This window comes from Staurois parvus, unplaced genomic scaffold (assembly GCF_062004578.1).
Source record: "Staurois parvus isolate SC_StPar_1 unplaced genomic scaffold, SC_StPar_1.0 ptg000361l, whole genome shotgun sequence".
Classification (NCBI taxonomy): Eukaryota; Metazoa; Chordata; class Amphibia; order Anura; family Ranidae; genus Staurois; species Staurois parvus.
Window position 1 is genome coordinate 523,034 of NW_028318157.1, and position 13,934 is coordinate 536,967.

The 13,934-nt window shown below is 40.1% G+C and overlaps 1 protein-coding gene across 5 annotated transcripts in view; it reads left to right on the forward strand.

Moving 5' to 3' along the window:
- The window catches only part of SEPTIN6 (septin 6), an 84,767-nt gene that overhangs the window by 24,746 nt on the left and 46,087 nt on the right, over positions 1-13,934 (forward strand). For all 5 annotated transcript variants that reach the window (XM_089684901.1, XM_089684899.1, XM_089684902.1 and 2 more), the window contains exon 2: positions 11,513-11,627. In XM_089684901.1, coding sequence (XP_089541027.1) covers positions 11,513-11,627 — 115 coding nt within the window. The remainder of the gene's footprint in view (positions 1-11,512; positions 11,628-13,934) is intronic.

Genomic DNA, 13,934 nt, shown 5'->3' on the forward strand with positions numbered 1-13,934 from the left:
TCATGTTTACAGCGATCATCAAAAGTAAAGGAAAATCCCCAAGTTTGAGTTGTCCCCAGAACAGTATTAGAGGGGACATCTTCTAAATGGGGACACTGGTTTTGGTGACAACCTAGGCATTCCTCAAAGAGATTTTCTTTCAATTCCTGTGTTGGTTGTTGGACAAAAGTGAAAGGGAAATCTCCCCAATTGGACACATTTAGTAAAAAACCTGACAGGGCTATGACCCTCCCTTTCACTATCTAAAATTTAAATTAAAAGTTTTGTCTTTAGGTTTACTTTACCTCCTCCTCATTATTTAAAGTGTTACTAAACCCACATCAGTAAAGCATGCTTGTAATACTCATTATGGAACCTAAAGGAATAATCCTCTGCATTGTGTAAAAGCACTGTTTGATCCTGACTTCTCTGATCCTCCCCTTCCTCCATTGTCCCCTTCTGTCTCCTGATAAGACATATTGTGTGGAGACACTCTGGACATGCTCAGTTTGGTGTGTATTGCTAGAGAGGTGTTTGTATGTATTTTGTTTTTTCTTTCTTGGGATGTGATCAGCACAGGGCCAATCTGCACTGTCCAGACAGAGGTAAGGGAAAAGGGTGGAGGATCCTCCCCTTCCCCCATTGTCCGCTTCCTGTCTCCTGATAAGACATATCATGTGGAGACACTCTGGACATGCTCAGTTTGGTGTGTATTGCTAGAGAGGTGCTTGTGTGTTTTTTATAGCTAAAAAACTCCTCTAGAAACCCACTAGTTCTTGGGGGGGGGGGGGGGGGGGTGTTCAGCCAAAAAACTCTGATTTATAATCTGTGTGTATGGACACATAGGATAACATGCTGGAGGGGTTTACTGGCTGTAGAAAAAAGTCAAAAGCTGAAAACTGCCGCTGTAAAAACATCCAGTGTGCATGAGGACTAAAAGTTAGCAGCTACAGTATTTGTAGATGCTGACTTTTAATTTTTTTTTCGGGGGAGACTAAAGCTTCTCTTTTAATATTTTTGCCTTGCCTTGCCTTCCATTACATGGGTCAAAGTTAATGTCTGGTTTCTATCACTTTCTTATTTTTGGTATACAAGAGTGTACTGTTTGTATGAAGGAAATTTAGCAGTTCTAATTCATTTGTCCTCAGCAGACAAATTGGCTGAATGGTGAATTTCTGTAGCTGAACATGCAGCAAGCAGTAGAAATACTATGTAGAACTTGAAATGGCATGGACAAAGTATGGGACAAACTTTGTAGACTGGTGCTTGCTTATTGAAAAATGTTACTAAAGTGGACCTAGAATCTGGTAACCCAATTCATTAAACAGTGCACAGCAGGTCAGTTGTAAATAATAGAACATTTACATTCTGCTGCTCAGTTGCCTAGGGCCATTTTGCCATGCTATCCAAAGCACTGCACCACCACAAGGCAGCCAACAAATCAGTGAAGCAAGAGGTCATTGAGCAGCTATGCCTGTGCCTAGACCTGACCTGCTGATGAAGCTGTCACTGTAATGCAGTGTCCAACTCCAAATTGACTCCTGTGACCCCCCCCCCCCCTGAAAAAGTCCTTTCCTCCACCAGATTGGGCTGCCTTCCAGGTTAAATGGTGCCCAGCATCTTTCAACCCAGTTCCTTTGAGTGTAGACCCTAGTACTACTACGGCTGTGGCCAAAAGATTTGAGAATGACACAAATATTAGTTTTCACAAAGTCTGCTGCTTTAGTGTTTTTAGATGTTTTTATCAGAAGTTACTATGGTATACTGTAGTATAATTACAAGCATTTCATAAGGTGTCAAAGGCTTTTATTGACAATTATATTAGGTTTATACAAAGGGTCAATATTTGCAGTGTTGACCCTTCTTTTTCAAGACCTTTGCAATTCGCCCTGGCATGCTGTCAATCAACTTCTGGGCCACATCCTGATTGATGGCAGCCCTTTCTTTTGTAATCAATGCTTGGAGTTTGTCAGAATTTGTGGGGTGTTTTTGCCCACAAGTTCTCAATGGGATTAGGTCTGGGGAGTTTCCTGGCCATGGAACCCAAATTTTGATGTATTGTTCCCCAAGCCACTTAGTTATCACTTTTTGCCTTATGGCAAGGTGCTCCATCATGATTGAAAAGGCATTGTTCATCACCAAACTGTTCTTGGATGGTTGGGAGAAGTTTCTCTCGGAGGAGATTTTTGTACCATTCTTTATTCATGGCTTTGTCCTTAGACAAAATTGTGAGTGAGGCCACTCCCTTGGCTGAGAAGCAACCCCACACATGAATGGTCTCAGGATGCTTTACTGTTGGCATGATACAGGACTGATTGTAGCGCTCACCTTTTTCTTCTCTTCTACCCAAATAATCAGAGGATTCATCAGAAAAAATGACTTTACCCCAGTCCTCAGCAGTCCAATCCCTGTACCTTTTTGCAGAATATCAGTCGGTCCCTGATGTTTTTCCTGGAGAGAAGTGGCTTCCTTTCTGACCTTCTTAAAACCAGGCCATCCTCCAAAAGTCTTCACCCCACTGTACGTGCAGATGCACTCACACCTGCCTGCTGCCATTCCTGCACAAGCTCTGCACTGGTGGTGCCCCGATCCCGTGGCTGAATTCACTTCAGGAGACGGTCCTGGTGCTTTCTTGGGCACCCTGATGCCTTCTTCACAACAATTGAACCTCTCTTCTTGAAATTCTCAATGATCCGATAAATGGTTGATTTAGGTGCATTCTTAGTAGCAGCAGTATCCTTGTCTGTGTATCCCTTTTTGTGATGATTGCACATGTTTTCTTGCAGGTAACTATAGTTTACAGAGGAAGACAATGATTTCAAGCACCACCCCATTTTTTAAAGCTTCCAGTCTGTTATTCCCTCAGTCAGCATGACAGGATGATCTCCAGCTTTGTCCTCATAAATACTGACACCTTAGCACAGGTGTCCGTTTTTATGAGGACAAAGCTGGAGATCATCACGATGGCAGCTGGTCCTTTTTGTGGCAGGGCTGAAATGCAGTGAAATTTGTGGGGGAATTACGTTAATTTTTATGGCAAAGTGGAACTTTGCAATTAATTGCAATTCATCTGATCACTTTTCATAACATCCTGGAGTATATGCAAATTGCCGTCTCAAAAACTGAGGCAGCAGACTTTGTGAAAATTAATATTTGTGTCATTCTCAACTTTTGGCCACAGCTGTACACTGGCTCTCACTCATTGAAATATGTTGCATTGCGTGACTGTCCGGAAGAGCCTTCAGGGAAAAAAAGAATACAAGGTGTGGAGACGAGGTGTTCACTCAAAGCTGGAGATGAGTTTAAATAGTTATACTTTAATCCTTTTCACACTTACTTTAAATATTACCTATGTTAAGGTTGTAGTTTCAACTGTCTACAACGGATGTGAGGTGCGGTGAAATGGTTTCATAACCGCATTTCCTGATGTAGGAACAGGAAGCAATTGAATTTATGTCTGGGGGATGTTGCTGGTCTTGAAAGTCATCTTATTATCTGTTGATGTACAGCTGCCATTTTGGAATAGTTTCCAGGGATGGAGTGTATCTCTCCCGTGTGTGTGTACACACACACATATAATACAACCTCAATTCCTAGAAAGTTGGGACACTTTATACAGTGGATCTAAAAAGTCTACACACCCCTTTTAAAAAAACAAAACCACCCCAAAGCATGATGCTGCCACCACCATGCTTCACTGTGGGTATGGTGTTCTTTTGGTGATGTGCAGTGTTTGTTTTTTCACCAAAAATATCTTTTGGAATTATGGACAAAAAGTTCAACCTTTGTTTCATCAGACCATAACACATTTTCCCACATGTGTTTTTGGATTACTTCAGATGTGTGTTTGCAAAATTTAGCTGGGCTTGGATGTTTTTCTTCATAAGAAAAGGTCTTGCCACTCTACCCCATAGCCCACACATGAATACGGGAGATTGTTGTCAAATGTACCACACAGTCAGTACTTGCAAGATATTCCTGCAGCTCCTTTAATGTTGCAGTAGGCCTCTTGGCAGCCTCCCAGACTAGTTTTCCTCTTGTGGTTTTTTTCAATTTTGGAGGGACGTCCAGTTCTTGGTAATGTCACTGTTGCACCATATTTTCTTCACTTGATGACTGTCTTCACTGTGTTCCATGGTATATCTAATGCCTTGGAAATTCTTTTGTACCCTTCTCCTGACTGATGCCTTTTAACAATGTGATCTCTCTGATGCTTTGGAAGCTCTATGCGGACCATGGGTTTTGCTGTGGGATGCGACTAAGAAAATGTCAGGAAAGACCTACTAGAACAGCTGAACTTTATTTGGGGTTAATCAGAGGCACTTTAAATGATGGCAGGTGTGTACTGACTCCTATTTAACATGATTTTGAATGTGATTGCTTAAATCTGAACACAGCTACATCCCCAGTTTTATAAGATGGTATGCACACTTATGCAACCACATTATTTTAGTTTTTTTAAGTTTACTCCCCCCGCTAACAGATATCAGTTTTTTTTTTTGTTCAATTGAGTTGTACAATTTTATAGGTCACAATAAAGGTCTGAAATTATTTATCTTTGTCTCATTTTTTTACATAACAGAAACCTGACATTTTAACGGGTGTGTAGACTTTTTTTTTATATCCATTGTACCCAATCATGTTACTTTAAGCCTAGTACACACCATGAGAATACCAGACGAATGATCACCCTTTTTGTCCTCCTTTTTATATATATATATATATATATATATATATATATATAGGGTTTTTTTTCCTGCATGCTAGTCTCTGTTCGAAAATGAAGTTACTAAAGTTACAAAAATTCTTGTAAGACCGAATACAACTTTGGGAGTGGTGTATTGTACTGTATTCTTTTGTTTCTGAGCATGCACGGTCTTGTTCACTCAAGTTTTTTTTTTGGTTTTTTTTCCAGGCAAATACTGTTCTGATTAAACAAAAATGTTAGTTCTGGTATCGTACAAGAACAATTTTCATGCTTGTCCCTCCTGATAATTTTGCATGAACTGTCATGATCTGCTCTTGAAAGCTGTGTACCAAAGTTCTGATTGTCAAATCGCTTCAAAAACGGTCTGATTTTCTCCTAGTGTGTACTAAGCATTACCTGTTGAAAATGTTCTTCCAGCTTTTCCTTGTTAGTACCACTCACTTTGCAAGCCTTTTCTTGCCCTTGTTAGTACCACTCACTTTGCCAGCCTTTTCTTGCCCTGTCCTGTTTTTGAGAAGTGTTGCTGCCATCAATTTCAAAATGGTACATTTTCTCAGTTTAAACATTTGATTTCTATTGTGTATAAAATATAGGTTTTATGAGATTTGCATTCTGTTTTTATATGTAGATTTTACACAGCGTCCCACATTTTTTTTAAATTGGGGTTGTGCATTATTGCTCTGTGATCTTTTATGGACTAGTAGAACTTTTATGAACGGATAGATTAGCTGCAAGGACTGAGGTACAAAACACACACACACTAAAATGTTTGACCGACGCCGAAAATTCAGGATGCACTTAACCGACACCAAAGTGGGCAGTTTTTTTAAAAAATATGTACCGGTATATATTTTTTATGTACGTATAATTTTATTCCACTTTTTAATTTAATATCATGAATTTTAATTAAAAAATATAATCCAGTAACGTTAAATAACTTTCAGTGAAAATAACGCACAAATATTGGACAGAAAATAAAAGTGAAATATATAAAAATTAAAAAAACTTAACAGAGGCTTTTTTTTTTTTCTATTGAAGTCAATCATTGCTAACAGCACTCCTTTCTTTCTTTTTGTTTTTTTTTTTTTTTAATTTTTCAAATCGTCAAAACGCCGATAATTTTCGGTGGCCAGTATATCAGTGCAGTAGAACTATAGACAAACTTTTTTTTTCCCCTCATTTTTGGATAGAGAAAGGGAGGATTATAACCGCTGTTATTATAACCTGGGGGTCTTCAAGGAATTCCATGGGGACCTCCAGGTCACCACAACTAGTGTCCCCATTGGAAGATTTGGGGACTTAAACACAAGTGCCATAGGGTACAGCTGTCAGCCTGCTATAGGCTTTGACAGGCTGCAGGCAGTGGGGCTGGACACTACACCTGTGCCCCATGTGCACTAAAACTCTGGGAATGCACAAAGGAGCTGGACTCCCTATGTACAAGGGGCCTAAATGAGTTAAGTAAACTGGCTTTTAACCTGATCCATTAGCAAATGATTTTAATACTCTGCATGTTTTTATATTTCGTAAACTTGTCACACTTGATTTACTATCATCGCTCTCTAATGTATCATGGTTTGCCTGTTGGCATGAACTCCAAAGAAAATGTTTAGAATTTAATATTAACAGTGTGCTGTGTGGCTTTAGTAAGAGGCAGTGTTGTGCGGTATTGTGGATGTGTGATCCTCACCACTTCCCAGGAAAAATATTTTGTAGTACACACTTCCATCATCACCATGACAAAAGTCTACAGCCACTTCCAAGTTATGAAGTCAAGTGGCTTGTCTCTAGGCTGTGCAACTGTTAGGTGGAAAACTTTTGCGGTTTACAGAGTCGCGTAGCTTTGTGTGTAAAATGTGCTTTTGTCAAATTTACAACATTTTGCAAAAAAAAAACCACAACATTTTGCAAAAAAAAAACCCACACACACACTTTGTTGCTTACCTGCCATAAGTAGTTTTATTTCTGCCCATCCAGTCCTAAGCAGCCCCGTGTAGCAGGGTTAGGGTAGGAGGCCTATGACTGGAGGTAGGAGCAGGATGTGCTCCTATCTAAACTCAAAAATACTATACACATAAAAGATGGCTTATGCTCAACGTCTCAAACCCAAAGTATCTGAACAAAGGAATCCCATCTGTGATTGACCGCAAAAACAAACCTTTTATTGATCTTAGATCGTAAGCTCCAAGGAGCAGGGCCCTCCTATCCCTCTTGTATTGAACTGTATTGTTGCTGTATTGTCTCCCGTTATATTGTAAAGCGCTGAGCAAACTGTTGGCGCTATATAAATCCTGTATAATAACCGCTTCTCAACCACCCTATAGCAGATATACTGCTACAGTGCGGCAGGGGTGCGCAAAATCACCTGTATATGTGATTTTGTGTTTCTGTGTAGGGGCATGCGCACGCCGCGATTCACGGCTGTCAATCACCGAGTCCCGGTGGGTGATTCCCAGCCGGCGCCCGGTGATTACCGAGCATCTCCGACGGGGAGGAGGACTGCTTTGTTTACTAACAGTCCCTGTCAGCTCGGGCACACTGCTCTGCACAGCACAGCCATCCAGAGCAGTGTGATTAAAGTAAAGCCCACACTCCCTGCGCACAATTAAACCTTTGACCGCCCTTTATGTTAACCCCTTCCTGCCCAGTTCCATTAGTACAGTGTCTGCTTTTTCTTAGCACTGACCACTGTATTGGTGTCACTGGGGATGTCACCTAGTCAATTCCCCCCAGTGTCAGAATGCCCACCACAGTCCCGCTATAAATCATTGATCGCCGCCATTACTAGTAAATATAAAAAAAATCCCAGTATCTATACCGTCATTTTGTAAATGCTATAATTTTCACGTAAACCAATTAATTTACACGTATTGGCATTTTTTTTTTTTTTTTTTTTTTTTAGCAAAGACATGTAGCAGAATACATTTAGGCCTAAAGTTATAATGAAATTTGATTTTTCTAAGTTTTTTTTTTTTTACTGGACATGTTTAATAGCAAAAAGTCAAAAATATATTTTTTTTTTCTCAAAATTGTCAGTCTTCTTTTCTTTTTCATAGCACAAAAAATAAATGCACAGGCGATCAAATACCACTGAAAGAAAGCTCAATTCGTGGGACAAAGGAGTAAATTTCATTTGGGTGCAGCGTTGCATGACCGCGCAATTGTCAATTACAGTACCGCAGCGCCATAACGTAAAAAATGGCCTGGTCAGTAAGGGGGGGTAAGTCCTCAGGAGTGCAAGTGGTTAAAATGACACATAAAACACAATAACATTAACCCAATATAAAAGAAAATGATGGGTCAGAGGTGCTAACCATGGATCCAATGAATCAAATGTTATCCATATGATGTGCTCATATCTCCTGAGGACACATAGGCTAACATACAGGGGCTTTTAGAAAAAAAAAAAAATGTAAAACGCCTGTAAAACAGGAATTTTTTTTTTTTTGTGTGAGCTGCAGTGTGCATGAGGCCTTAGAGTGCATGCATTAAAATGAAGAAAAAAAAAACAAAAAAACGCTAACAGGGTTGTTAGAAGAGACCATTGTGGTCTCAACTGTCATGCCTCTCCCAGCCTGTCAGTGGCAATGCTGTCTGACCCACACATGCGCAGCTCAGACCACATTTAAATCACCAACATAACCTCATGTAAATAAAAAATGCATTTTTAAATGATTTCATTTATTAAGGGGAAAAAAGCTGTCCAAACCTGCCTGGCCCAATGTGAAAAAGTAATTACCCCTTAAGCCCCCTGCCGCATAACCCAAGTGTGCTTGAGCTCATGAACTTTGGACCGGACATTCTTCTTCAGGATTTTCTGTAAGATCGCAGAATTCATGGTTCCATCAATTATGGCAAGTCGTCCAGGTCCTGAAACTACAAAGAAGCCCCAGACAATCACACTACCACCGCCATGTTTGACTGTCGGTATGATGTTCTTCTTATGAAATGCTTTATTACTTTTACGCCAGCTGTAACTTGATGCACACCTTTCAAAAAGGTCCACTTTTGTCTCATCAATCCACTGAAAATTTTCCAAAAGTCTTGGATAATCAAGTTTTTTTTTTTGACAATTGTGAGATGAACCTTTGTGTTCTTTTTGGTCAGCTGTGGCTTTCCCCTTGGAACTCTCCCATGGAGGCCATTTTTGCCCAGTCTTTCTGATTCTTTGAATCATGAACAAGGCAAGTGAGGCCTGCAGTTCTTTTAGATGTTCTGGGTACTTTTATGACCTCCTGGATCAGTCGTCACTCCTTGTGTTCGTCTCTGTTCCAAGTTTTCTCCATTCGTGGATAATGGCTCTCACCGTGGTTCACTGGAGTCCCAAACCCTTAGGAATTGTTTTGTAACCCTTTCCAAACTGATACATGTCAATTACTTTGTTTCTTTTGCATTTCTTTATATCGCAGCATGATTTGTTGCTTTTTGAGATCTTTTAGCATGCTTCACACTGTCAGCTTCTTTTTAAGTGATTTCTTGATTCAACAGGTCTGGCAGTAATCAGGCCTGGGTATGGCAAGTGAAATATACCATTTACCTTGGCTTTCCAACAAATGTGGTTAATCAATTCATTCATGATGTAGCAAGGTGGTAGGGGTGGAGAACGGGACGACGTGAGGCCTTGGGGGAATTTTTTTTTTTCTTCAATGCCTTTTAAATGATCTTCCATGTTGGCCTGTGCATCCATGCACACATAGGTGTTTAAAGGCAGAAACAAAACCCACAGCCAGCGTGTTCAGGAGAGGAGCGTTTTACAGCTAAAAAAAAGCCTGACGCATCTACATGCTTGTAGACTTTGGAATAAACTAACATTCTGGCCCAAAAGCTTGACTCCTCTAAACACATTTGCAAAAAATCTAATTTAAGTGCGTTTTATGATGCTGCTTTTCTCCTGGGAGGAGAAAGTCGTTTAGAAGAGCTGGACAATAGTCTGTTGTGCATGGGGCAGAAATGTGTAAGTGGTATAATTGTTTTAACTGCTGCATGTCAGTTGGTCACTCTCCCCAACTTGCAGAATATTACAATTAAATTTCCTCATTTCTAAACGTCGAGCCCTGTGTGTTTTTTGCTGAGAAGCCAGTGTTTATCTGGTCATTGGTTCAGCAGCTTACTAGTGGCTTCTGCTCCTTAGCCCATATCTGTTCCGCCTCGTGTAACACATACAATGAACACCTGCTTTGCATGCACAGCCGCATAGGGCACCTCTGTGCTGCTTTCCCAGAGCCGAATAATGAACATCCTGTTTATTAGAGAATGCTGCTGTTATTATCTGGGGAATGAGCTCTTATTTATATTGCGATCAGGTTTATGGCAGAGTATCGCACATTTTATCACTGCTCATGGTTACATGATGATGGGGTTATTTAAGCCTACTACACACGATCAGAAAAGCGTAAGAAAAATACCACTTTCGAAGCGATTGTATGATAATCTGATTGTTAGCACACAGCTTTTGTCCGAAATTATTTGAAGGACAAGCACGAACATTTTTTTTGACTATTTTTGTTTAATCAGTACAGTTTTCATCTATGCCGAGGCAACCAGTCTGCCCATTCTCCTCTGACATCAATAAGGCACTTCATCCACACAACTGCCGCTCTCGGGATATTTTTTCTCTTTTTCGGACCATTATTATTATACAGGATTTATATAGCGCCAACAATTTGCTCAGCGCTTTACAATTCTCTGTAAACCCTAGAGATGGTTGTGTGTGAAAATGCCAGTAGATCAGCAGTTTTTGAAATATTAAGACCAGCCCGTCTGGCACCCATAACCAAAGTCTGTCACTTAAATCCACTTTCTTCTCCATTCTGATGCTCAGTTTGAACTTCAGCAAGTTGTGTTCACTACCCTGGAGATAGTTGTGTGTGCAAATCCCAGTAGATCAGCAGTTTGTTTTAAATACTCAGACCAGCCCATCTGGCACCCACAACCAATGTCACTTAAAACGGAGCATCAGAATGGGGAAGAAAATTGATTTAAGTGACATTGGTTGTGGGTGCCAGATGGGCTGGTCTGAGTATTTAAAAAAACTGCTGATATACTAGGATTTGCACACACAACTATCTCCAGGGTAGTGAAGACAACTTGCTGAAGTTCAAACTGAGCATCAGAATGGGGAAGAAAGTGGATTTAACTTCAGCAAGTCGTCTTCACCACCCTAGAGGTGGTTTTGCGTGAAAATCCCAGTAGATCAGCAGTTTTTGAAATACTCAGACCAGCCCATCTGGCACCCACAACCAAAGTCCAATGTCACTGAAATCCCCTTTCTTCCCCATTCTGATGCTCCGTTTTAACTTCAGCAAGTCGTCTTCACCACCCTAGAGATGGTTTTGCGTGAAAATCCCAGTAGATCAGCAGTTTTTGAAATACTCAGACCAGCCCATCTGGCACCCACAACCAAAGTCCAATGTCACTGAAATCCCCTTTCTTCTCCATTCTGATGCTTCGTTTGAACTTCAGCAAGTCGTCTTCACCACGTCTAGATGCCTAAATGCATTGAGTTGCTTCTATGTGATTGGCTGATTAGCAAATTGTGCTACCAAGCAATTGAACGGGTGTACCTAATAATGTGGCCGATTTATTGTCATTGTGTGTGTATAGGGCTTAAGTAAAGGAACACAAGGATTAGGGGTATGCAAACTGTAGTAACCCATAGCGACAAAAAAACATTATTGGTGGTAAATTGTGATTGGCTGCTGTGACCCACTGCAATTTGCACATTACCCTTCTCCTTACTGAATACACTAGTAATAGATTCATGCATTAAAAAGTAAATATTGTAAGAGAGTGGACTTGATCTGTGCTTTTCTATTGTTGTTTCAGGGTGAAGGGTGCCGTACTCTTCCTCTTTCTGGGCACGTGGGATTTGACAGCCTGCCGGACCAGCTGGTTAACAAATCAATTAATCATGGCTTTTGTTTCAATATCCTCTGTGTGGGTGAGTATTTGCAGACATGCTGACTTTGTTAGGAGAGGCAAGGATCCAAAAGATTGTGTATGAATAGCACCAGAAGACCAAGACTTCTCAAACTGTGCTGAAAATGAGCCCATTCAATGGCCGGACATGGATGAATACAGTATTGTGTGTATGACTTGTTTACAGCCAGCTACACAGTGCTTTGTAACAAGACAAATTCAAGATCACTTCAACACTGCAGTGTTTTATTTGAGAAAGATGGGACCTTTTTAGTGTACGTCCATGCTCATAAGAATGGTATGGGAAAATGGTTTTGACTTTCTTAGGCAATAATGTATCCATTGCAGGTGCTTGAATGATCTGTCACTGATTTGTCATCAGAGCGGTTGGGAAGGGATGTAAGTTTTTTCTTTTTACCGCCTGTCGAAAGATGGCAACGCAGAGATCGGTTATTTTATTAATAAGACATCTGAAATTGTCCACCAAAAGCACCATATGCCTTTTGGGGCCAGTTCACACTCCATGCGTTTCAGTTGCTTTTTTCTCTGCATCCAAAACGCACAGAAAGTAGGTTATATGGTTGTCGATGTCATAGTTTACATTAGTGCTTGCAGTTCCAGTGCATTCCGGATGCAGAAAAAAAGTAGAACCCTATTTAAATTGAAGCAAAAGGGGAAAAATGAACTAGAATGCTTAAAAAACGCACTGGAACTCGTCATAACCGCATGGGAACACACAACAAACGCATACAAAATGCATCTGGACTGCGTTTTTATAGTGTGAACCGGCCCTTAGGCTCCATGTACACTAGTGCTCCTAGAAGCTATTATGAGCATTTAGTTTTCTGCACCTAGAAGCAAATAGTATCCTATGTATCCATGCACACTATTTTATGCTGGAGGTATTCTTTCAAGCTTCAGCTTCTAGGAGCAAAAAAAAAAATTGTAGAGTTTTGGGTGCGTATTCCAGGCAGAAAAAAAAACTGAACACTCCTAAATGCTCCTAACCGCTTTTTTTTTTATTTTATTTTTCTTCATGTACTGTAAAAATGCTAATAAAAAGCCAACGCACCTAAATGCTTCTAAAAAGCTACTACAAGCCAGCACAACAATGTTATTATCAGCATTTTGCATCCAGAGTTTTTTCTAGCTTTTTTTTTTTTTTCTTTTGAGCTTATATGTGCATGGAGCCTTAAATATTGCTGTAGCAGCAGCTTTCTTCTTATTAGACATAAAGAAAAGCATCTTGACTGCAAACAAAAGACACTTAAACTGGACCCATGTGTGATTGTTCACAAAATCGGGCAATTCAGCCAGAGTGTATAGTGAAAAAAGGACTAAGCAGAGTTTTTCATCTCAAGATAAAGGCAGCTAAAGTTTTGTTTTTTTTTTTTTTTTTTTTTTTTTGTGCAATTTTTTTTTTCCCCTGACACCTTCTGGACCTTCCTATTGGTCCTATAAAGAATATCTAAAGCCAACATTTCATATTCTGATATGTGCCTGCTGTACCATGTACTTATATGAAAAAGTATCCTGTTCTCCTTGCATTGCTTTTATTTATGTGAAATTCCGGATTGTCCTACCAGTCCCTCTGCTTTCCTATTAAAAACTGTTCACACTAGGCATGAGAGAAGAGCATGGTCAGTTCTCTAGCTGTACTGGGAATTCAGCCTGCTCTTATCCAATTATCAAGCTTGTGCTGACTCCCCCCCCCCAGCCATTCACTTGAATGATCAGTGTGCTCCTTAAGCAGCTGAGAACAGAGGGTATGTTATCACTTATAAAAAAAACTTTTTTTTCCCCCCCCTTTTTATATGTATACACAAATGTTTTGCCAATTTATTTCTATTTTAAACTGGATGAGTTGTTTTACAAGGTGAGTGTTTACATATACTTTAATGCGGTGGCACTGGCAAATAGGGAGGCTTTGAAGGTGTAAGAAAGCCGGTTAGTTCTCAACTTCTACAGGAAAGAAAAAAAATCAAGATTTTAAATTTGGATGCCTGTATCTCTGGATTTGCTGTTTGTTCTGACACGATGGCCAATTAAAACTTGTATGTTGCAGCAGTAGTTCGTTAAGGGCGTGCATTACCTGAATTCACCTGTTCTAAGTGTGTTGCAATGTCATGCAATGTGAATGGTACCCCAATGCACTGTACAGTAGAGTTCACCGCATAATGTACCAAACCACACATGCCATATGTTGTGGTGTGCTGCATTGCTAAAAAAGGCTCTTATGCATTTTTACAGCCATGTACTGCAGTATTGCTCCCCAGCTCTAGTTAGATCATTCACATAAACCTCCATATCTTCATTTGCTGGTATACTA